At 42.3% G+C, this 24,010-nt stretch overlaps 1 protein-coding gene across 2 annotated transcripts in view; it reads left to right on the forward strand.

Annotated features, from left to right (window-relative positions):
- tmem242 (transmembrane protein 242) overlaps window positions 1–23,253 on the forward strand; it is a 39,074-nt gene extending 15,821 nt beyond the window's left edge. The window contains exons 3-5 of one of the 2 annotated variants that reach the window (XR_013578669.1): window positions 13,068–13,205; window positions 21,609–21,772; window positions 22,699–23,253. Coding sequence is in view for 1 of the 2 variants with exons in the window: in XM_078556856.1 (XP_078412982.1) it covers window positions 13,068–13,205; window positions 22,699–22,812 (252 nt within the window). In the remaining variant the exon portion in view is untranslated. The remainder of the gene's footprint in view (window positions 1–13,067; window positions 13,206–21,608; window positions 21,773–22,698) is intronic. The other variant, XM_078556856.1, reaches the window with a different exon arrangement.
- The last annotated feature ends 757 nt before the right edge of the window (window positions 23,254–24,010 follow it).

Below are 24,010 nucleotides of genomic sequence, written 5' to 3' on the forward strand. Positions count from 1 at the left end.
TCAACCTTTCTAATACCTCCTCTTTATCAATTTTTGCCCCATCCAGTGTCTCAACCAGCTCCTCCTCCACTGTGACTTTGGAAGCATCATCGTTGGTAAAGACCGATCCAAAGTACTCACTTAACACCTCAGTCATATGCTCTGCCTCCTTGAAAAATCTTCTTTTTGGTCCTAAATGGGCACCACTCCTCATTTTACCACACTTTTATTATTAATACGCCTAAAGAAGACTTGGATTCCCTTTTATGTTAGCTGCTAGTCTTCTCGTACACTCTGTTTCTCTTTCCTTTATCACTTCCCCTCTGAACTTTCTATATTCAGCCTGGTTCTCGCTTTTATTATCAACCTGACATTTATAATACCTCCCCTCTTTTTCTGCTTCATCTTACACTCTATCTCACTTGTCATCCAGGGAACTCTATCTTCATTTGCCCTACCTTTTCCCCCTCATGGGTATGTAGCTTGACTGTACCTAAACTATCTCTTTAAAGGCAGCCCATTGTTTTGTTGCAGTTTTGCCTGGCATTCTCATCCTCATCGGCTATCATATTAGGTATGTGAAGAGAAAAAGATTGGTGAAGACAAATGTAGGTCCCTTACAGTCAGGAACTGGGGAATTTATAATGGGGGAACAAAGAAACGCTGACCAACTAAATACATACTTTGGTTCTGTCTTCACAAAGGAGGACACAAATAACATACCAGGAATGTTGGGGAACACAGGGTTTAGTGAGAGGGAGGAACTGAAAGAAATCAATATTAGTAGGGAAATGGTGTTGGGGAAATTGATGGGATTGAAGGCCGATAAATCCCCAGGGCCTGATAATCTATATCCCAGAGTACTTAAGGAAGTGGCCCTAGAAATAGTGGATGCATTGGTGGTCATCTTCCGAGATTCTATAGACTCTGGAACAGTTCCTACAGATTGGAGGGTAGCTAATGTAAACCCATTATTTAAAAAGGGAGGTAGAGAGAAAACAGGGAATTATAGACCAGTCAGCCTGACGTCGGCAATGGGGAAAATTCTAGAGTCCATTATTAAAGATTTAATAGCTGAGCACTTGGAAAACAGTGGCAGAATCGGACAGAGCCAGCATGGATTTACGAAAGGGAAATCATGCTTGACAAATCTACTGGAATTTTTTTGAGGATGTAACTAGTAGAGTTGATGAGGGGGAGGCAGTGGATGTGGTTTATTTGGACTTTCAGAAGGCTTTTGACAAAGTTCCACATAAGAGATTGGCGTGTAAAATTAAAGCACATGGGATTGGGGCTAGTGTATTGAGATGGATAGAAAACTGGTTGGCAGACAGGAAACAAAGAGTAGGAATAAATGGGTCTTTTTCCGAATGGCAGGCAGTGACTAGTGGGGTACCGGAGGGATCAGTGCTGGGACCCAAGCTATTCACAATATATATTAATGATTTAGATGAGGAACTAAATGTAATATCTCCAAATTTGCAGATGAGACAAAGCTGGGTGGGAGGGTGAGCTGAGAGGAGGATGCAGAGATGCTTCAATGTGATTTGGACAAGCTGAGTGAATGGGCATATGCATGGCAGATGCAGTATAATGTGGGTAGATATGAGGTTATCCACTTTGGTAGCAAAAACAGGAAGGCAGATTATTATCTGAATGGCTATAAATTGAGAGAGGGGAATGTGCAACGAGACCTGGGTGTCCTCGTACACCAGTCGCTGAAGGTAAGCAGGTGCAGCAGGCGGTAAAGAAGGCAAATGGTATGTTGGCCTTCATAGCGAGAGGATTCGAGTACAGGAGCAGGGCTGTCTTGCTGTAATTATACAGGGCCTTGGTGAGACCACACCTGGAATATTGTGTGCAGTTTTGGTCTCCTTATCTGAGGGAGGATGTTCTTGCTATAGAGGAAGTGCAGCGAAGGTTTACCAGACTGATTCCTGGGATGGCGGGACTGACATATGAGGAGAGATTGAGTCGGTTAGGATTATATTCGCTGGAGTTCAGAAGAATGAGGGGGGATCTCATGGAAACCTATAAAATTCTAACAGGACTAGACAGGGTAGATGCAGGAAGGATATGTTCCCGAAGGTGGGGGAGTCCAGAACCAGGGGTCACGGTCTGAGGATACGGGGTAGACCATTTAGGACTGAGATGAGGAGAAATTTCTTCACCCAGAGAGTGGTGAGCCTGTGGAATTTGCTGCTACAGAAAGTAGTTGAGGTCAAAACATTGTATGTTTTCAAGAAGGAGTTAGACATAGCTCTTGGGGCGAAAGGGATCAAAGGATATGGGGAGAAAGTGGGAGCAGGCTATTGAGTTGATCAGCCATGATCATAATGAATGGTGGAGCAGGCTCGAAGGGCCGAATGGCCTACTCCTGCTTCTATTTTCTATGTTTCTATTCTTTGATTCCTACTTATCTGGGCCAGATCCATTCTTACCCTGTTGAAATTGGCCCCCTCAAGGAATTGAAATTGCCGAGCAATGGGATTGAACAAGGAACCTTCAGATCATCAATTTAACACTCTCCTGACTGAGCTATTTCTGCCTCACAGTGCCATAAAAATCTCACCAGGATATCTTCTCTCCTTTCCTCCCTGAGCCTCTGCATCAAACAACTCTACATCATTGGTGATTTCAACTTACTTCTCAATTTATCATACCCAGTGGTGGGCATGACAGTGGCATGGTGGTAATGTCAATGAACAAGTAATCCAGAGGCCAGACATGGGTTCAAATCCTACTACTGCAGCTGGTGGAATTTAAATTCAATTAATACATCTGGAATTATAAAGCTAGTCTCAGTAATGGCGACCATGAAACTATTGTTGTAAAAGCCCATCTAGTTCGCTAACACCCTGTAGGGAAGGAAATTTGCCACCCTTACCTGATCTGGCCTACATGTGACTCCAGATCCACAGCAATGTTGATTCTTAACTGCCCTCTGAAATGACCAACCAACCACTCATTTCAAGGCAATTAGGGATGGGCAACAAATGCTGGCCTTTGCCAGTGATGCCCAATCCCATGAAAGAATAAAGCAAAAAAAATTCTCCTGAGTTCACTGTCTCTTAAACTCCCTTAAAACTTCCTAATCCATATTCATGGCCAACCCCTTGATTTTGTCACCTCAGATTACCTTGCTACTCTCATTGTGCGGACCACAGATGAAGCCACCTTTGCTCACTACCTTATATCACTCTCCACTCACATCTTCCTTCACTTTCCTAATCCTGCTTCCCGCTGTGTTAACCTCAATACTTGGTCCACAGGCATTGGAACAAGTCACTCCACATAGTTATAGAAGTCTACAGCACAGAAAAAGGCCCTTCGGCCCATCGAGTCTGCGCCAGTCAAACAATTACCTTACTATTCTAATCCCATTTTCCAGCACTAGGCCCATAGCCTTGTATGCCATGGTATCGCAAGTGCACATCCAAACACTTCTTAAATGTATATTTGCATTAAGAGACTGGGGCTTTCATGGGAGGTCTTTGCTGACATCTGCAGCCTCCTGGAAAAAGACCTGCTTCCCAGTGGACCAGGTGGGTATGCAATGTCGGGGTCGGTCAAGGTGCCTGTCAATGGAGACCCACCTCCCCCACCCCACCCCCAGGACCTCTTCCTCTCCCCAAAGTAGTGTGTTTTCTTCCCCTGGACTGAGAGAAAGCAGAGAGTTATGAGTGTCAGGATTGGTTTATGTGGAGAGGTGGGAAAGAAAACATTTGTGAAGGTTGGCTGTGAGGTACGGGTGCAAAAGGACAGTAGGATGAGGGTGCATTTAAGAGTTGGCTGTTCAGATGGCGATGTGAGGTTCCTAGAGGGAGAGGAATGAATGTTCTGAGGAGTGTGGAAAAGTCAGAGTGTGGGGCTTCACACCTGAAAGTGTTGTGCCACTTGCCTTTCCTATCCTTCTGAGGTCCTGGATCCTCTTGGTGCACTGTCTTCAGGTTGGAGGGACCACACTCTTGCTGGTGACTTTGTTGGCCTATTTGATGCATGCATGCTTGGCTGGAGAGGTTGGCCTCTTCCACCCATCCATGGGAAACAGCACCTCACTTCAGTCATTCAGATGCCCCAACAAGTAAGAATGAGAGACCCAGGGCAGGCATCCTGCTCAGGTTTCCTCTCATTCTTGTGGTTGCTGCATCCTCTGTTCAGCCATTCTAACCCATGCTGGGGGCCCTTTAATGAGAAATCCTCCTTTGATAAGATTTGCTGTGTCATCCCAGCTGGAAATGGGATGCTAATTCTTTGACTCAGTTAAACAGCTATGACAAAACCCACTGCAGCTGTTACTGGGTTCCCAACCCACTACACATCCTGCCATTTCAGTTGGGACCATCAGTGGAAAATCAGCACCCACATGTCCCCTGACAACTTTTCACTCTACTTCTCCACCATGTCTCTTAATTTCTCTAAATCCATTGTTGTCTGATTGCTTGTCTAACAACTAATCTTGGGCAGTCACGATTTCTTCTTGTCAAACATTGGGAAGACCACAGGACCATCTTCAGTGCATCTCAAATAATTTTCATATTTTTAAGACTTTTCTTAAAACCAATCTCTTTAGCTAAGCTTTTGGCCATCTTTCCTAACACCTCGTTTGGTTCAGCATCCAGTTTTGCATGATTGTGCATCTGTGAAGTTCTGTGGGATGCTATATATTAAAGGAACCTACATTCAGGTTGTTGTTTTCACTTAAGAATTAACAAGAGGACGTAGCAATTGATGGTTTGCTGCTTACTTGTGGCATTAGCTTTTGGTGCAGAAGGGAAGGAAGATGAATATTTGAGATAAAATAAACATAGAATGAAAATGTAACTAAGCTGAGAACATGTAGTCAGTAATGCACAAATAAACTCATCTAATTTCTGCTTTGCCGGTGATGCTGTACTTCTAGCAACAAATGGAGGAGGCGTCCAAAAATTAATTGATGCAGTTGTAAAGGAAAATGGTAGATACAGGCTTAAACTCAACTACAAGAAAACATACACTATGGTAATAACAAAGAGAGAGGATATTCCAGTATGCAACGTTGCAATGAATGAAAGCAAGTTAGAACACATCAATCAATCCAACTATCTAGGAAGCACAGTAACATTTGATGTCAAAAGCAGTATTCAAATCGGAAAAAGGACTGGACAAGCCAAAAGTGTTTTTACAAAATTAAGCAACATTGTAAGAAATGTCAGCTTAAGTCTTGAATTGAGAATCCATGTGCCATATTGTGTTGTCTGTCAGTAATAAATTATAGATGTGAAGCTTGGAGCATTGGGAAAGAGGATCTGGATTACCAGAGACTGAACATATGACGGAAGACAAGTGTCAGGACCCTGTGGAGTCGCGATGTGTGGACTTGCATGGAAATTTAAACTTCCGATGGGCAATTCCCCTGCTGCCAGGGATCTTGCGTGAATGTCTCTCACTCTGAGCCTGACCATCTGACTATTTCTCCTCCACCCCAACCCCCCTCCCAATCAGACCCGACTACCCCGCAACCAGACTACACTCCTTCAACCATCCGACTGCCCCCTGACTTGACCTGACATGACTACCCCCTCCCCAACCGACTACCCCTCTGACCTAACCACACCCCAACCCACCTGACTATCCCACAACTACCCATTTTCTTTCTTCTCCACCACCATACCCCCCCCCACCCCCATTCCCCCAATGCAGCTACCCGCCTCCCCCACTCATCCACCCTCAAAGACTGGACCTTTAAATGAACTTACAGCAGCTAGTGCCATAAAAAAGGGGCGTGTCCTCTCTTCCCCAATTCTACCCTGCTCCGGTGGAGTTCCCCAGAATACGCTGCACTGCGCGTTTCCTGGAAGAAATGCGCAGCAGCATCGGGTCGGGAGAATCTTTGTGTGCATTGGCAATGCTGGAAGATTCATGCCAGGAGGGAAAGAAAATCAACACTTTGAAATGTGTTGCCTGGAAGGGTAAGCTGGGTGGAGAAAAGAACTATTGAAGTACTGAATAAGGTCAGAAGAACAAGAGAACTCCAATAACATCAGAAGAAGACAAATGCAGTTCTTCGGACATGTTATCCATGCAGAAGGGTTGGAATGCATAATCACCACCGGAATGATTAACAGAAGAGCAAGAGGCCGACGATGAAGGAAGCAGAAAGGCACATTAAAGACTGGCTTAACCAGAACTACAACAACAGCGTCATCTACTATTGCTATGATCAGAAAGTTTGGAAGACCATGGTTGCCTACACCACTTGGCATTGCACTTAGACGATACCAACGAGTTTGTTTTGTTTATTGGCAATGGAGTGTGAGCAATACATCCAGCCGAGAGATTTCTATCAACTCTTTCCTTACGTACTGGTTCTTTTTGATTAACAATGAAGGATCAGGGAAAAAAATGCTTATTTTGTCTTAAGAAAATATGAATAATGGTAACCATTTTCATTTAATACACTGTGCACTCGGGTGCAAACTGAAAATGATGAGGGAAATGATTCATTGAACTGTGAGCAATACTGGGCCATAATTTCTGAGCTCCAGGGCATTGTATCTGGGGTGTAATTTCAAGATGTGCTGGGGAACCATCCCCCAGAGGTTCCTAGGTAAGGATTGAGTGGCAATTGCCAGGGAAGAGCAAACTTCCCTAGGGCAATTGCCCTGCACTGGGAACCATCCAAAAATTGTGATTTAAATCAAATGGTTCCGACTGTGTTACATCAATAGTTACCCAGAAAAAGTTGGAAGAATTAAAACCACTTCTAGCTTCTGGGTAACTATTGTTCAGACCCACACTGTGCGCACCCCACAGGACTCCCCTCCCAACCCCAAAGCCCCAGGGAACCCCCCCGCAAACACACCGACTGTATCCTTCCCCTTCCCCTACTGGACTCTCAGACCTCCAGGGGTCGTTTCTTCTTTCTTTTCCCCCCCCCCCACCCAATCCCCTGCCCCAAGGCCCAGTTCTTCTCTCCCCTCCCTTCCCAAGGCCTGACCTCACATGACGTCCCACCCAAAACCCTATCCAGTTAACTTAGACACTTACCTTGTCAAAGCCTTTTAAACTTGGCTTGTCCTTTAAACTTACCTGGTTTGCGGCAGTTAGTGCTATAAAAACGGGAGCCTGGCTTCTTACCTTCAACTCTACAGCCCTCGATGCCAGGCCCCAGGGACGTGCTGCACTGCCCAAATCACACCCAGCCTGAGTTGGAAGGTTGGGTTAGAGGATCAGCTGGATTTACAGGTAAGAACTTTCAAGCGGAGTAGCAATCGACTCAATTGCCACTCAATCGGAAGTTACGATCCAATGTTACATTGCACAGGTACAGGCATAGCTCAATGTTCATTTCAGTGTACAGCAAGCAAATAGTTCTTCAAAGCAGAACATTCCAACATTTAGATTCATGTCCAGAAAATCTATATCTGCAGCTGATTTGGTTTGAATTGTGTAATGGAATCTGTTGGGGTGGGAGGGGTCAGGGGTCTTGTGGTGCAGTGGGTTGCATCCCTACCCCTGAGCCAGAAGCTCTGGGTTTGTGTCCCACTTCAGACTTGATGGCCACAGAAGGTGCATCCATGACATGACCAAACAGCTTGATTGTCAACCTGCAAATCCTTCTGATACACCTATGGCAGGCAGTAAAAGCAGGAGAGCCTTCTGGTCAGCCAGAACCTATAGAAGGCATCAGCATATCACAAAAGTGCCTTGCCAAGCGTAACCATGGACAAACACTTGGAAGTCCATGATTGCCAAGGGCCTCTTAGGGCATGGTACCTGACGATAAAGAGAAATGAAATCCGCAGTTTGCAGGACCAGTGGAGGAGCGCGTGCGAGCTGTTGTCTGAACAGATGACTTGTCACGTGTTCTGTTGGGTGCAGTGACCCTGGTTTCAAAACCTGTATCGTTTTGAGTCATACACTTGCTGAAAGGGAAACTGAAACTTTGGGTTTCTAGGGAAACTGGTTGAAACTAGATAAAAGACAGAGGGCCATCTGAATTCACATCACCCAGCGATGTAGTGCAAGAAGACTGAAGAAAATGAAGGCTTGATCCACATGCTGGCAATAGGCAATACAAGGTTGCTGCAGCTGTTTGTGCTAGTTAAAGTAATTGACTGACCAAACTCAGCCATGCAGTGCACAGGGTTGTTACTGAGGGTTCAGACTGGTGGATCCATGCCATCAAGAAGGCTGTAAAGAGAGCCAAGGAGGTTCTGGAGAAGCACTCCATTTTGGTGAAGATTGTACTCAAGGAACTCAGGTTTATTGGGAGCTACTGTCAAATGAGAAACTTTGGATCTTTGAAGAAAAGAGCTGGAATTCTACCTGACGAAGTTCAGAGTTTTGAAGAACTTTGTGGCTGAAACTGGTGTCTTATATGCTGAGTTGACTGCCTAGTAAATCCGTGTGATTTACACTTGTACCTGCTATTCAATGTGTAATTTATCATATTTATTGCCCGTGATTTATGTTGAAAAACATATGTCGGTTAGCTCAGTTGGCTCAACGGCTGGCGGCGAGTTTAACCCGAGGGTCACCACACCTCAGACAAGGGGATGAGGTTGAGAAGGTAGAGCCTTCATGGCTGCCCTCAGCCAGTATGGGAATTGAACCCGCACAATTGGCATCACTCTGCATCACAAACCAGCCGCCCAGCCAACTAAGCTAACTGACCCCCATGAGGAAAAGATGGAATAAATTGCAAGAAGTTCAGTTGATTATAGAGAATGGGCAGCTTGCTTGAAGTGAGAGAAATTCCAGCCCTTAATGAGTACCTATTGTATGATAAGCTCATTTGATTAGACCTGGTTTATAATAGGTTTCACCTTGGTGCAAGTGCCTTACTGCTGAAGCAGTAATTAGTAAATTTACTTTGGTTGTTGGGAATTCTGTATTTCCAGCTCTTCAATAAGAACTCGCTTTTTCAGATTGTTGCCTCTCCTCTTGATCTGCTTTATATTCAAAAGAACTAGTAGCCATTTGAACTGTTCTTCATTTTTTGCAAGTATCCCAGACAAAACAGAAGGTTGAGGAGTGACTCAATAGAGGTCTTTAAAATTATGAAGGAGTTTTAATATGGCAGATATAAAGATGATGTTTCCACTTATAGGAGAGTCCAAAACTAGGCATCTTGAATATAAGGTTGTCACTGATAAATGCAATAAGGAATTCGGGAGAAATTTCTTTAACAAGAGGGTCATTAAGAGTGTAAAAATTACTACCATTTGTAATGCAGTAATTTTAAGAGTGTAGATATATTTAAGGGAAAGCTTAATAAATACATGAGGGAGAAAGGAATAGAAGGATATGCTGATGGGGTTCAATGGAGGCTCATGTGGAGCATAAACAACGGCATAGACCAGTTGGGCTGAATGGCATGTTTTGGTGCTGTAAATTCTGTGGCCCAGATTTTGCAGTGTCGATAACAGTGACAGGTTCAGCGTTTGCCATTATTGCACATTGGCAAGTGCCAGCAACTTCTGGAGTGCACTCGAACTGTATTCTGTAAAATGTGTTGAGCTAATCTATCCTACTCCTGAGGCCTGCAACTTCGATCACCAAACTGCAGATTTGAACAGCAGATATGGAACATGTGAGAATTTGGGGCTAATTGCCTGTGAACAGCAAACAATTCACACACACAAAATTTACGTCTGGTATTTCCATTCTGCGAATACTTATTGAGGAGGCCCACACCAGAAAGGATCCTTTAAGTGTTAAGATGGATTTGTGTAATCAATTTTTTCAATAATAGTAATCTTACTTTTAAATATTTTGACAGTTAATCAGACTTTTTACATTGTTTTCAATGAACAAATCAAATAAACCTTGCTTAAAAAGTCGTTCCTATTGAAATTAGATGAATCCTGTTTAAAAAAAAAAAATATCAAATCTGTATGGCTTTTTAACATGATTTACCAGTGGCTCCACCACTGGCACTGCAGTGTGTACTGGTCAAAATCCTGAAACTCCCTACTTATCATTGTGGGAGTATCAACGCCACATGAACTGCAGCAATTCAGGAAGGTGACTTACCACCACTTTCTCGAGAGCAATTAGGGATGGACAATAAATGCTGCCTTTCCAGCAGTGGCCACATTGCATGGAAGAATATAAAAAAACGGAGAACACAAGTAGTAGTTCAGGTGAATAGCACAATCATTTAAGAGAAAGCTGGGGAAGCGCATGAGGGAAAAGGAATAAAAGGATATGTAATGCTATGATATGCTGATATGGTTAGATGAAAAGGGGTAGGAGGAGGTTTGTGAAGCATAAACACCCAGCATAGACTATTTGGGCCAAATGGCCTGTTTCTGTGCTGGAGACTGAGTGACGTTGATATTAATGCGCAAGATAGCATTTGAGTGTAGGGTGCGGTCTGGCAATAGCAAGTGCAGAAAGCAGAAATTCACGGGAAATGTCTGATTTTAACAGAGCTATTTCATCATCATTTTACTTCCAGCTTGCACATCTCCAATGCACATGAATGTGCGTGATGAGTACCCTTGCATGTCAAAATTTTACCTCAACTATTTAAATCAATGTAAAGATGAAATTTGGAGGAGTTGGGAGTACTTTAGGAAAGAGGAAAAGATTTGCAGATGTAGTCAGGACAGTCAATGACTATGCCCCACTTCAATGAAGCATCACTTGATGCACGCAGAAACACGAGAAATAAGAGCAGGAGAAGAACCACACTGCCTGTCAAGCCTGTTCCGCCATTCAATATGATTATGGCCCATCTTGGGCTGTCACTCACTGTTATGTACGCTCCCCATATCCCTGATTCCCTGAGAGACCAAGAATCTGTCTATCTCAGCCTTAAACGTATTCAACAGTGGAGTATTCACAACATTCTTGGGTAGAGAAGTCCAAAGATTTGTTACCTTTGAGTGAAGTAATTTCACCTCCTCCCAGTCCTAACTGATTGGCCCCTATTCCTGAGACTCTGCCCATGTATTCTAGATTCCCTGAATAATGGAAACAATCTCTCAGCATCTACCCTGTCAAGCCTCTTCAGAATCTTGTATGTTTCAATGCGATTGCCTCTCCAGAGAATATAGGCCCAATTTACTTAGTTTCTTATCATAGGACGACCCTCTCAACCCAGAGACTGATTTAGTGAGCCTTTGCCGTATAGCCTCTAATGCATGTATATCCTTCTTTAAATATGGAGACCAAAACAGCACACAGTATTCCAGATGTGGTCTCACCATGCTTGGTGCAGTAAAGACCAGGAAGGAGGCACTGTTCCCATTCGATGGCAAGATAAAACTTGCTGCTGTGAACAAGATGGCATTGCTAGAATGGACTGAGGAGGCCAACAGCAGAATTATAGTGTTCATTTCTAGATTCAGTGCAGGAAGTGGTTTAATTACCTAACCAGTCAGGAAAGGTGAGCACAGTTTCAAATTCGCCTACATCCTAGTGGCGACATTAATTATCTATGACCTGCACTCAGACAAGACCAGGTCACATTGACTTGGTTTCAGCATTAAATGAAATATGGTCACCTTAATCGTGCTGAAACGTTTTACGTTTCATTGCCTAAATCATGTCCATCTCTCTTCCCCTCCAGGGCAAACATGAAGAGCAGTAGACTGGTCTTTCAGACAACATTTCCTCAGAAGAGCTGATCCCTTCTGAGGATGCACTATCTTAGGAAACATGCTTGCCAGGCACCAGTACAAATGCAAGCACTTCATGTGTCCTGGTGGGAATTAGATGGGATTTCACCTCAGAAATCACAGTTTACAAGTGAGAACAAGCAGTGTTCTGGTAGAAACAGTTGTGGAGAATCAGCGTCAGCAGACAGATCCTGATCCATGGGCCATTGATGAAAAGGAGAATGCGAGAGGGTTAGCGAGATAATGGCCAGACCTACTGTCCACAGCTGCACATAAGATGGAAGTGTCCAGCTCAAACATTTGTGGGTTGATGTTCGAGACCACTGCAAGGATGACTTCCTTGGCTACAGTAGCCGTCTCCATGGAACTCTAATCAGCCCATGCAGGCCCTGGCCAAAGCCATACAATCTATGGCTGCCAACATTTCTGCTGCCTGAAGCAAAAACTGCAGCTTTACAAGGTCGCAAGCTGGCCCTGGAGTGGGTGATGGTGGAAGACAATGTGGAAGTGGGAATTCCACTCGATGAGCTCCCATGACTCTTGTGCACTCCCCACTCCCAACCAGTATCTAATATGCTGCCTCCTCTCCAAATGACCAGGCCTGCCCTTGCACAGTTGCAGATGGAACAGTCTTTTGTGGAACCCTCGTGGGATCCAAAATCCAGAGATCATTTTCTGGAAGCATAAAGGAAGCTGGACCAGGGATCAGAACAGCCAGCCCTGGAGCGGTGGGAAAATAAAAGAAAAGCTTTGTAGCTCATTGAGAGTATGTAAGTGGGTGTTTATGAAAAGGTTGTTAGCTTACTGAGTACCAACTTAGGTTTTTGGTTGCTCAGTGATGAATATGAACACACAAACTGAACTTGTGCAGTGGATGAATAGTTGCTTTCAGGACTCTTTTGTGTCACTGGGACTGAGGGCAGGTAGGGAACAGGGATGTGATAGCTACTGGTTCCCCTGACCTCCTCTTTCTCCTCCCCCCTTCCATTGGAATCCTCACCAGGTGTAGAGTGCTAAGCAATTTGTTCCTCCGCTGTGCTATGTTGTGCAGAACAAAGTCCATCACAATTATCTTAAACGTTGTCATTTGCTAGTACTGAAGGGCACCACTAGACCTGTTCAGGCATCTGAAACACTCTTTTTGAGCTTGATGGCTTGTTCAATGACACATCTATTTGATATATATTATCTGTGTTGTAGTATTCTTGGTGTTTATTGATGAGGTTCCTCAGAGCTGTCATCAGCCAGGTTTAAAGTAACTACCCATTAAAGGTGGTTCCAGGTATGAAGAGGTCAGGGATATTGGGCTACTGCAATATGAAAATATCACGGCAGCTGCGGGTTAAAATTTTTCTTTTGGAACAGTGACGACATGTCATAAGTACTAAATTCGCAGTATAGAACTTTGGAACACCCTGAGGTTGTAACACAGCACATTATAAATGCAAGTCTTTCTTTTATATTCTTCTCTTCTAGGGGATGAATGCAACTGTTACTGTTCCTGAGAGTGGAGCATCACTGGCCTTGAGGGCCCTAGGCTGGGGTTCTCTTTTTGCCTGGTGTGGGGTTGGTTTGCTTAGCCTTACAGTCTGGAAGGCTTTAGGAGTACACAATGTAAGTATTATTTCTTTTAATTTCCTGATTCAATAAAGTTGAAAATTTACATTATACTGCAATCCATAAATGCCACTGATTTTTCATCGCATCAAATTTTTACTTCTTCGACATGAATGATTGACTTCTTCTCTTCAGATTCCTTTGCCCTGATTTTAAATGGAAGGGCATGTTGGAAGTGGGACAGCATAGCTAATGTCAATTTCCATAAATTTTCCTGGAGTCCCACCCAGATCCACTACTTCGTTGGCTGACAGGAGCAGGAATTCAGCGGTGGGGTCACAGCTTGGGAACCGTAGGAATGGCCCCTGGCAATAAGTTGAGGTGGTTGAGCTGTAGAGATGATTGGCATGAAGGGGTAAGAGCAGGGACAGTGGAGGTCCAGGACTTCCTTGTGAGGCTGGGGAGAAAGGCTGTTCCTCCACCTGGCCTACAAGGAAACTTAAAATTTAATTTTGAAACTACCTTGCTGGGCTTCTTTTGGCCCACTATCTAGCTCCTGGTAATTCTAGCCCAACTGGGAAGCTGTCACCATTTGTACCACGTCTGCTCAATCTTCAGATTAGTATTGCAGTCTGGTCCCAATGATATCATTAGACACAATCTGCACAAGTCAGTGTTGCAGAAAGACTGGAGAAACTTTTCAACTTAAATAGAAAGTATCTGACAGGTGATCTTATAGAGATGTTTAAGGTAGTTGATGGAAGGGAAACAGTAAATTAAGAATATTACTTTAAATTACTTGGAACATCAACATGCAAAGGACATTAAAGTCATAGTGTACCTCCTTAGTAAGCAGCGCACAAGGAGACAGGAGACGGAATGAGTAGCGAATTTGGTGCACAGGGAAAGAGGTACCTTAAGTAAGGTTTATTGCTCGTAAAGTATGTTTAGTATTAGTCGGATTTATCAGTGCTAGTAAAGTTTATCAATAGTTGTAAAGTTTATCAATAGTTGTAAGGTTTAAGTTAAGGCCAAATAATATAAGTAAACCAAAGTAAAATAAAGCTAACATAAGTGAAGTAAAGTTAAGACATGGACAGTTAGCTCGGTCTGCAGTATATGGGAAGTTGTAGACGCTGCCGGTGACCTAGACAACCATGAGCAGGAAATGCCACAAGCTGCAGAAACTTTAATTCTGGATTTCGGTACTCTAACGGCTGCTGGAGTCACTGTGGCGCATCCGTGAGGCCGAGAGCTACGCGGATATCATGTTCAGAGAGGTGGTCACACCGCAGTTAAGGAGCGTGGAGGCAGAAAGGGACCGCCAGGCAGTCCAAGAGAACCAGGCAGGTAGTGCAGGAGTCCCCTGAGGTCCTGCTCACTAATTGATTTTCCGTTTTGGATCCCTCAGAAGTGCAGTCAGAGCCAGGTTTGTGGCATCACAGGCAGCTCAGCTGTACAGGCGGGGAGGAAGAAGAGGGGAAGAGCAGGAGTGATAGGGGATTCGTTAGTTAGAGCAACAGATAGGCGATTCTGTGGCCGTGGACATGGTGTGTTGCCTCCTTGGTGCCAGGTTCAAGGATGTCACAGAGCAGCTGCAGGACATTCTTCTGGGGGAGGGTGAACAGTCAGAGGTTTTGGTCCATGCTGGTACCAACGACTTAGGTAGGAAGGGGGTGGTAAGGTCCTAAAAGCAGATTTCATGGAGCTGGGAAGGGAGATTGAAAAGCAGGACCTCTAAAGCAATCTCAGGATTACTCCCAGTCCCATGTGCTTGTAAGCATAGAAATAGGAGAATTGAGTGATTAAACACGTGGCTGGAGAGCTGGTGTAGGAGGGAGAGCATCCGATTTCTGAGGCATTGGGACCGGTTCTGGGGCAGGTGGGACCTGTACAAGCTGGATGGGCTGCATCTTAGCAGGTCCGGGCCTCACATCCTCGCAGGGAGATTCCCTAGTGCTGCTGCGGAGGGTTTAAACTAGATTGGCAGGGGGATGGAAACCTGAGAGGGAGCTCGGATTTGAGGGAAGCAAAACTGGTAAAAGGAAGTACAAAAGTTGAAAACAAAAATAGAAGACAGACGAAGCATAGGCAAGCATCATATAGGATCAGAATAGAGAAATTTAAAAAAGCAGAATTAAAGGCACTCTGTCTGAATGCACGGACCGGTCGCAAAAAGGTTGATTTGAATGCACAAATTGAGGTAAATGAGTATGATTTCATTGCCTATATGGAGACCTGGCTACACGGTGACCAAGATTGGGAACTGAATATCCAAGGATATTCAGCATTTAGGAGGATAGGCAAAAATGAAAAGGTGATGGAGTAGCATCCTTAATGAGGGGCAAGATCAGTGAGAGCAGACCTTCGATCGAAGGATCAAGATGTAGAATCAGTTTGGATGGAGCTAATAAACAGCAAGGAGCACCAAACATTAGTTGGAGTTGGCAAGATAACAAACTACAATTATGAGAAGAGACTTGAAATACTGGGGTAATTGCCACTGCGGTTGAGGCGGTTGAGATTTAATAAAGTTGTTAGAATTATAATGGGTTTTGTTAGACAGAGACAATTTCCTCTGGTCAATTATCTTGTAGATGACCAAAGGACCTTCCTCGTCCAAGACCAACCTTATGATCTGTAGCAAAAAAACTACAAGCCTAAGATTTTTTCACTTGTCACGCCATGCAATTTGCTGTATTGTATCCTTCTAAGTTTAATTGATCTCAATGGGATTTTTAAATCTGATAAAAGATCCTTCATAAAAATAAACTTCTGGTCGTTCTTATTAGCAGCTTTATTCTTGGTCTGTAACAGTTACCTCTTTGCCCTGCCAGGTTTTTGCTCTCCTGTGAATCCTATACAGTGTATATGTATATCCTATACAGTGAAATTTATTTTCTGTTGTAAGTGAAATGATAATATCTCATAGTTTAACTTGTATGAACAAGATTTTCTGTTGCTTTGCATTTCATGGTGAGGGGAAGGGAAAATTTGGATTTTAGGACAATAAACTAAAGTGCAGAACTTCTCCTCGTTACACACACAAAATTACATTGTTGAAGCAGTTGGCCATTGTAACTCACTCCCTACTTGTAAATCATTAAGTCATCAATGTTTTTATTCTTTCACGGGATGTAGGCATTGTTGAATAGGCCAGCATTTATTGCCCATCGTTATTGCCCTTGAGAAGCCTCCTTGAATTGCTGCAGTCTATGTGGTGTAGGGTACACTCATTGTGTTGTTAGGGGGGATGTTCCAGGATTTTGACCCAGCAAATGAATGGCGATATAGTTCCAAGTCAGGGTGGTGTGTGGCTTGGAAGGGAACTTTCATGTTGTAGTGTTCCCATGCAACTGCTGCTCATGTCCTTCTGGATGGCAGAGGTCATGGGATTGGAAGGTGCTGTCGAAGGAGCCTTGGTGAGTTGCTGCAGAACATCTTGTAGACGGTAAACACTGCTGCCATTGTGCATTGGTGGTGGATGGGCTGCTTTGTCCTCAATGGTATTGAGCTTCTCGAATGTTGTTGGAGCTGCACTCATCCAGGCAAGTGGAGAGTATTCCTTTACACTCCTGATTTGTGCCTTGTAGACAGTGGACAGGCTTTGGGGCCTCAGGAGGTGAGTCCCTCTGCAGAATTCTCAGCTTCTGACTTGCTGTTGCTGCCACAGAATTGATATGGCTGGCCCAGTTCACTTTCTGGTCAATAGTAACCCTCCCAGGATGATGTTAGTGAGGGATTCAGTAATGGTAATGCCATTGAATGTCAAGGGGAGATGATTGGATTCTCTCCTGTTGGAGATGGCCATTGCATGGCACTTCTGTGATGTGAATGTTACTTAAAGATCCAAGCCTTGTTGCATATGGGCTCGGACTGCTTCCATATCTGAGGAGTCACAGATGGTGCTGAACATTGTGCAATCATCAATGAACATCCCCACTTCTGACCCTATGATGGAAGGAAGGTCATTGATGAAGCAGCTGAAGATGTTTGGGCCTAGGACACTACACTGGGGAACTCCTGCAGTGATGTCATGGGATTGAAATGTTTGACCTCCAACAACCATAATCATCTTCCTTTGTGCTAGGTATGACTTCAACCAGTGGAGAGTTTTCCCCCAGATTCCCATTGACTTCAGTTTTTTAGGGTTCTTTGATGCCACATTTGGTCAACTGAGCCCTTGATGTCAAGGGCAGTCACTCTTACCTCACCTCTGGAGTTCATCTCTTTTGTCCATATTTGCACTAAGGCTGTGCTGAGGTCAGGAGTTGAGACGCCCGGGCGGAACCCAAACTGAGCATCAGTAAACAGGTTATTGCTATGTAAGTGCCACTTATAGCACTGTCCATGACACCTTCCATCACTTTGCTGATGATCAAGAGCAAACTGATGGAGCAGTAATTAGCCAGTAAGATGAAAGCAAAATACTGCAGATGCTGGAAACCTGAAACAATAACAATGTGCTGGAAAAACTCAGCAGGTCTGACAGCATCTGTGGAGAGAGAAAGAGAGTTAATGTTTCGAGTCCGTAGGACCCTTCCACAGAGTTGGAGAGAAGTAGAAATGTGATGAAATTTATACTAGTTAAGGGGGTGGAGCAGGTGAAGCTGGATAGAAGGCCAGCAATAGGTGGGGACAAAGGAGAGATTGACAAAGATGTCATGAACAAAAGAACAAAGGGAGTGTTAATGATAATGATAAGGGCTAAAAAAGGTGCTGATAGTGGCATTAAGGTAAGAAAGCAGAACGTGATAATAGAACAAGGGTAAGCACTCTGAAAAGAACAACATGGAACAAGTAACAGATGGCCCTTTTGGGGATGTGGGGGGAGGGGCAGTGGTGGGGTAAAAAGGATAGAAAATGGGATAAAGAGGGGGATGAAAAGGGGATAAAACAATAAATAAATAGAAATAAGTGGATAAAAAATGAATGTAGGTAAAAAGGGATTTAAAGAGAGGTCAGGATAGAGGAGAGAATTCATGGTCTGAAGTTGTTAAACTCAATGTTAAGTCCGGAAGGCTGTAAAATGCCTAATCGGAAGATGAGGTGCTGTTCCTCCAGTTTGCGTTAGGCTACTCTGGGACATTGCAGCAGGCCAAGGACGGAGTATCCAGTACCTTCAGCTGTTCCTTGATACCACATGGAGTGAATCGAATCGGCTCAAGACCGGCATCTCTGACGCTGGGGACTCGAGTGGAGACCGAGATGGGTCATCCACTTGGCACTTTTGGCTGGAGGTAGTTGCAAATGCCTCAGCCTTGTTTTGTGCACTGATGTGTTGGGCTCCCCCATCATTGAGGATAGAAATATTTGTGGAGCCTTCTCCTCCTGTTTGTTGTTTGATTGTCCACCACCATTCACGAATGGATGTGGCAGGTCTGCAGAGCTTATTGTATTTCTAATGTCCCTATTGCATATTGGTGCCAATTTTGTCAGAAGGCTTAGTAAGTAAATGTATTTACTCAATGACCCATACAAAATAGGAAGGCCCTAGTTTGAGGTTAAATTAATTGATCTTTGCAGTCATGGTGCTGAGAATACTATGATTGCCCTTGATACTCTAAGCTAGAGAAAAATAAAAAGTTGTACAAGAGACAAAGGTAATTTTGGAAAATCGATGAGGAACTAATCGGAGCTAGCGAGGATGTCCTCCACAATTGACAAATCCACCAAAAGTCACTGCTGTCTCATTCATCAAAGGAGGGCTTTTAGACAAGGTACCACAGCCTGCACCAAACTACACCAGAGCACAAGTCACTGTTTCAAGAGGGAAGTGTACAAGGGGAGGGGGTATTGGAAAAGTGGGACAGATGAGGGGAGAGAGGGAGAATTGGGATGCTAAGAGGAGAGAGAGATGGGTGAAAGGAGAGAGGGAGATTGAATCCTCCAATGGGAGAAGAGCAATTTTTGTCTTGAGATGCGCATGGGCATAGCGACAGAGAAATGTGGAATGTACTGTGCATCAAAGTAAACAGGCCACTCAACTTTGTGGCACCAGTGACGTTAAAATGTAAACTCTCCATAGGCAAGATAGTGCTCAGTTTGTGGCCTGCCAGTACAACGAAAAATTAGAGGGAACATTGATTAAAGGCACTGAAACATGTGAATGGGGCCAGTGAATTATCCATCAGATGTTGCATCCAAATCGCCCCATTCCCCCTGTACCCACCGCCACCCCCCCCAACCTCCCCTAAGAACGTTTTTGGGTAGCTGCAGGTACAAATTATTAAGGTATGACATACTGGATATAAAGTAAGTAGAATTGGGGTAGTTACTCAATCAATAGTTCAAAAACAAATGAAAGGAAAGAGAACAGAACAGTCAGAAATTATCCTTTAAACACTACAAGTAAAAGGATAACTAAAGGATGTAATCAAACCAGGAGAGAGAATTTTTTAAAAAGTGAGTAAAACATTAGAGCAGGAGGATAGGTTAGGGTGTGTGTTTCAAATAAGTGTTCTATATATACAGAATGTAAGGAACAATTGAATGAATTGTAGGTGCAAATTCAACTTGGAAAGATAAGAGAAAACAAATTTAAAAGAAAAAATATAAATATGCAAAACAAAAGCATAGATCCTGGCAACTGGGAAAAGTGCAAAGAACAATGAAGGCTGACAAAGCAGATAGTAAGAGCTGCAAAAAGGCGATATGAAAAGAAATTGCAAGGGATATCAAAATAGTGTCTCAAAATGTTTACAATTATTAGAAAAAAGAGGGTTCCAGGAACTGATGCTCTAATGAAAATAGGGGAACGGTAAACACATTGAACAATTACTTTTTCTCTACTGTAAATACTGGTGCAGAGGTCAGCATGCTGGACATTCCAAGGAAACTAATATTGAATCAGTGACAAGGCTCACCAAAATTAACATAAGCAAAATAACAATAATGAAGAAAATTATGACACTAAAGAGTGACAAGTCCCTATAACCAGATGGTTCTCCATCCCAGAGCTTTGAAGGTAGGAGGTGAGAACATTGCAGATGCCTGAACTACAATTTTCCAAAGTTGCCTTGATTCCGGAACCATTCCTTTAGATTAGAAAATTTCACACGTCAGTCCGCTATTTAAGAAAGTTGAGGGGGGAACCGGGGAATTATAGACTAATTAGCTGAATAGCTATTGTCAGGAAACTAGAGTTCATAATTAAGTAATCAAAGTAGTGAACAAGGAAATGCGTACTGATATTTATATGGACTTATAGAAAGCATTTGATAAAGATAAGAGACAGTTAGCTAAAGTTGAAGCTTATGGAGTTGAAGGCAAATTATTGACCTGGTTGGAAAATTGGCTGAGGCAGGATACAGAGTGTGGACAGATATTCTAATTGGCTGGATGTGACTAGTGGTGTCCCTCAAGAATTTTTGTTGCAGTCTCAACTATTCATCATATTTATTAAGGACTTAGATGATGGAAAGCCACATATGCAGATTTGCTGATGACTAAGATGGGCAGCTTTGCTAGCAGCACCGATGGAAATGTCAAATTACAAAAATATTAGATTAAGTGAATAGACAAAACTGCGGCGAGTGGATTTAACTGCAGGCAAATAGAAGGCCATCCACTTTGGATCTAAAGAAGAAACTTCTCATGTTGTGATAAGCTAGAAAAAATAGAGCCTAGGGTTCCAAAATGTCAATAACTAGATTAGAAAATAATCAAAAAAGCAAATGGAATGCTGGCCTTTAAATCCAATAGACTAGAATACAAGAAGGTAGAAGTCATGATTCAGCTATACAAAGCCCTGGTTAAGACCACACCCGGAGTTCTGTGAGCAAATCCAGGCACCGCACTTTGAGGATTTGTTGGCCTTAGAAAGGGGAGTGCAGCATAGATCTGCCGCATTATATCTGGACTCCAAGGGCTAAATTATTAGGACAGATTTCACAAACTAGGGTTGTATTCCTTGAACTTTAGTAGGTTACTGATCATTTAATCAAAGTTTTCAAGATATTAAGAGGAACAGATAGAATAAATAGAAAATCCACTGGTTGGGGAGTCCAGGACTAGGGGGCATGATCTAAAAAATTAGAAGTGGACCTTTTAGGAGTGAAATTAGGAAACATTTCTACATACAAGGGGGGCGGTAGAAATTTGGAATACTCTTCTACAAGTAGTAATTGATGCAAGATCAATGTTAATTTTAAATCTGAGTTACAGATTTTTGTTAGATATTAAGAGATATGGTGCAAAGGCAGGTGCATGGAGTTAGGTCACAGATCAGTCATGATCTCATTGAATGGCAGAACAGGCTTAAAGGGCTAAGTGGCCTACTTCTGTTCCAATGATCCAATACTAAGCATTTATGTTCTGAACAACTATTGGAATAAAAGCTTAATTTAACCATTTTTAAAATATTGTTTAGAAACGTTATGGTAAAAGTAGATTCATTCTGGATTTTATTCAGTTTTTAAAAAACGAATTAAATAACTTTGTAAACACTCTTTATTACAGATAGAGGTCTTACTGAACTATGTGACACAGTTTGAACAAAGCAGTTATAAAATGTTTATTGAGTTAGGGATGTTTTCAGTAAAGAAAAGCAGCCTGTTCCATTCCTAGGATGTCAGTCTCCTTGGGGGCAGCTGCTCACTGCTCTCACATCTATGAAAGACTAGGTAAGGTTTCTACAAAGTACCAGACTCCAAATGTAACTTTGCTAAATGTTTAAAAGGTTTTTGCTAAGATAATTTAACTTATTTCAGATGGACCACTACAGTTAACTTCATCACCTTAGGGTAAGGAAAGGAATAAAAACTCTACCAGAATTACCTGCATCTCATTGCCACTCAGTGACTTTTTCTGGAAAGGACATATTTTAGGATGTCACGTAAGAATGGCAATAGGATCAGGCTTAACTGTAGTGCTCTTAATCATTGAATTTTAGCAAAATGCATGAAGATAACTGCAAAGGGCTGGACTTGTTTCCACTGAATAGAGAAATAGATCACTTTGTATTCATTTTAAAATATTGGTAGTCATATCCTGCATACCTGCTGATGGAGTTACCATCTTCCTCAACTGAGAGATCTGATTCTATTCCATTTAATTAACTTCAAATAGCAGTGTTTTACCATCATAGTTTTCCATAGTTGTATTGGAGTTGGATAGGAACAGACAAACTTTTGAGTCCCTTTTTAAAAGTATGTAAGTAACTGCAGGAATTGAAGTCTCCTCATAATGTTCATAATCCTGATTATAATAGTCACATAAACAGTCAGAGAACAGATTTTATATATGATCCCTGGTAAAGTATTAAGTATTCCATGAAACAGAAAATGGAAGGAGATTTAGTCATTCTGAAGCATAATTGCATTCAATTTCAAAGGAATGAAAATCAGTTTTTTAAAACTTAAAAGATTATCTCTCCACAAATATTAACAAAATGGAGGATTTTTCTCCATTCCAATTTCCATAGGCCCTGACTACAAATTAAATTAATCAAATAAAAATGACATTTAGATGTATTTGTGTTCCAATATTGTATCATGGTGAATTTCACTTTGAATAATTGATTTTTTTTTTCTCCCAACCTTTTTTGCAGCTGACAGAATTCAGAGAAAAGATGCAATCGATATTTCCTGAAATTCCAAAGAACACAGACATATCACAGGCCACTGAGCAGTTCAGTTGGGAAAAACTGTTCAAATCAAAGTAGTATGATACTGATTTAAAGAGTGCACATGTAAATCCACTGTCTCCCCAAACACAAATAAAGAAATGAATTTTATATATTATGGAATATTATTGTATTGATTTAAAATATTTTGACTTTTTGAAAATCCTGTGTCTTTGGCTGCCCTCGCCCGAATGTTACACCATGCAGTAGCTTTACCCACTGGAATTATCCATGAACCATATTGGATTACTTTTATTTGATGCATTACAACTTTGAGTCTCAAGGCTACCTAATATGCTTAGATTTATTTTAAGTATTAAAACAGTTGGATAGGCTATTTATTGTGGAGAATCTGTTTTGATAATTGATTAAATCGCATGTTTGGGGAATTTGGATTCTTCAAAGGTTAATTTGTTTATTTTAAACTGGTCAATGTCATTATTAAAGGAATTCCATAGAAATATGGTAAGCATACCTGAAGCAATCAATTTCAAAGCATTTATTTTTAACGGTTTATATTTATGAAACATACTTTGTTTATATGTAGAGACTTCGAGGAGTTTAATTTTTTATAAAAGCCATTGATCAAAGGGTATCATGAGGATTATACAAGTCTGGGCTATCCAGGCCACTTAAAGATAATGAAAGTCTAATTATCTGGAGAGAGTACAATAATTCCAGCAGTGAATCAAATGCAGCATTTTTATTGCACAGTGCCAGTAACTCATGGTGCTGCTTACATCACCACTAGAAAATATTTTTAATCACTTGGTTAGACGAATCTAAACAATCTGATTACTTTTCAAATTCAAGCAACTAATATACTTTCCAAATATGTTTCAAAAAACTTCTTGACTCTTGCTTACAAATGTGTAGATCCAACAAACATCATTTGTACTTATGTTCATTGAGCTAGAACATTTAAAATTGTTATTTTGGAATTTATCATAATCTTATGCAGTCCCTTGCAATCAAGGATGACTTGCTTTCACTCCGTTTTAATGGGTTTTCAGATGGCTGATAAGTCCAATGCACGATCTGCATACTCTGCTCCATATGGGGCAGGTGGTGCTTGGAGGGTTGGGTAGATGGGTTGTTTGGGAGGTTTGTGCACTCTTTCCGACACCTTGACTTTACCTCTGCATGTTTCCGACAAAGTGTCTCAATGTGATTGGTGCCTTGCCAAATGAACTTTCTTCGTTTTGGTCGGTCAGAAGCCACAGACTCCCAAGTTTGC

Source organism: Cetorhinus maximus, chromosome 14 (genome assembly GCF_964194155.1).
Source record: "Cetorhinus maximus chromosome 14, sCetMax3.hap1.1, whole genome shotgun sequence".
In the NCBI taxonomy this organism is placed as follows: domain Eukaryota; kingdom Metazoa; phylum Chordata; class Chondrichthyes; order Lamniformes; family Cetorhinidae; genus Cetorhinus; species Cetorhinus maximus.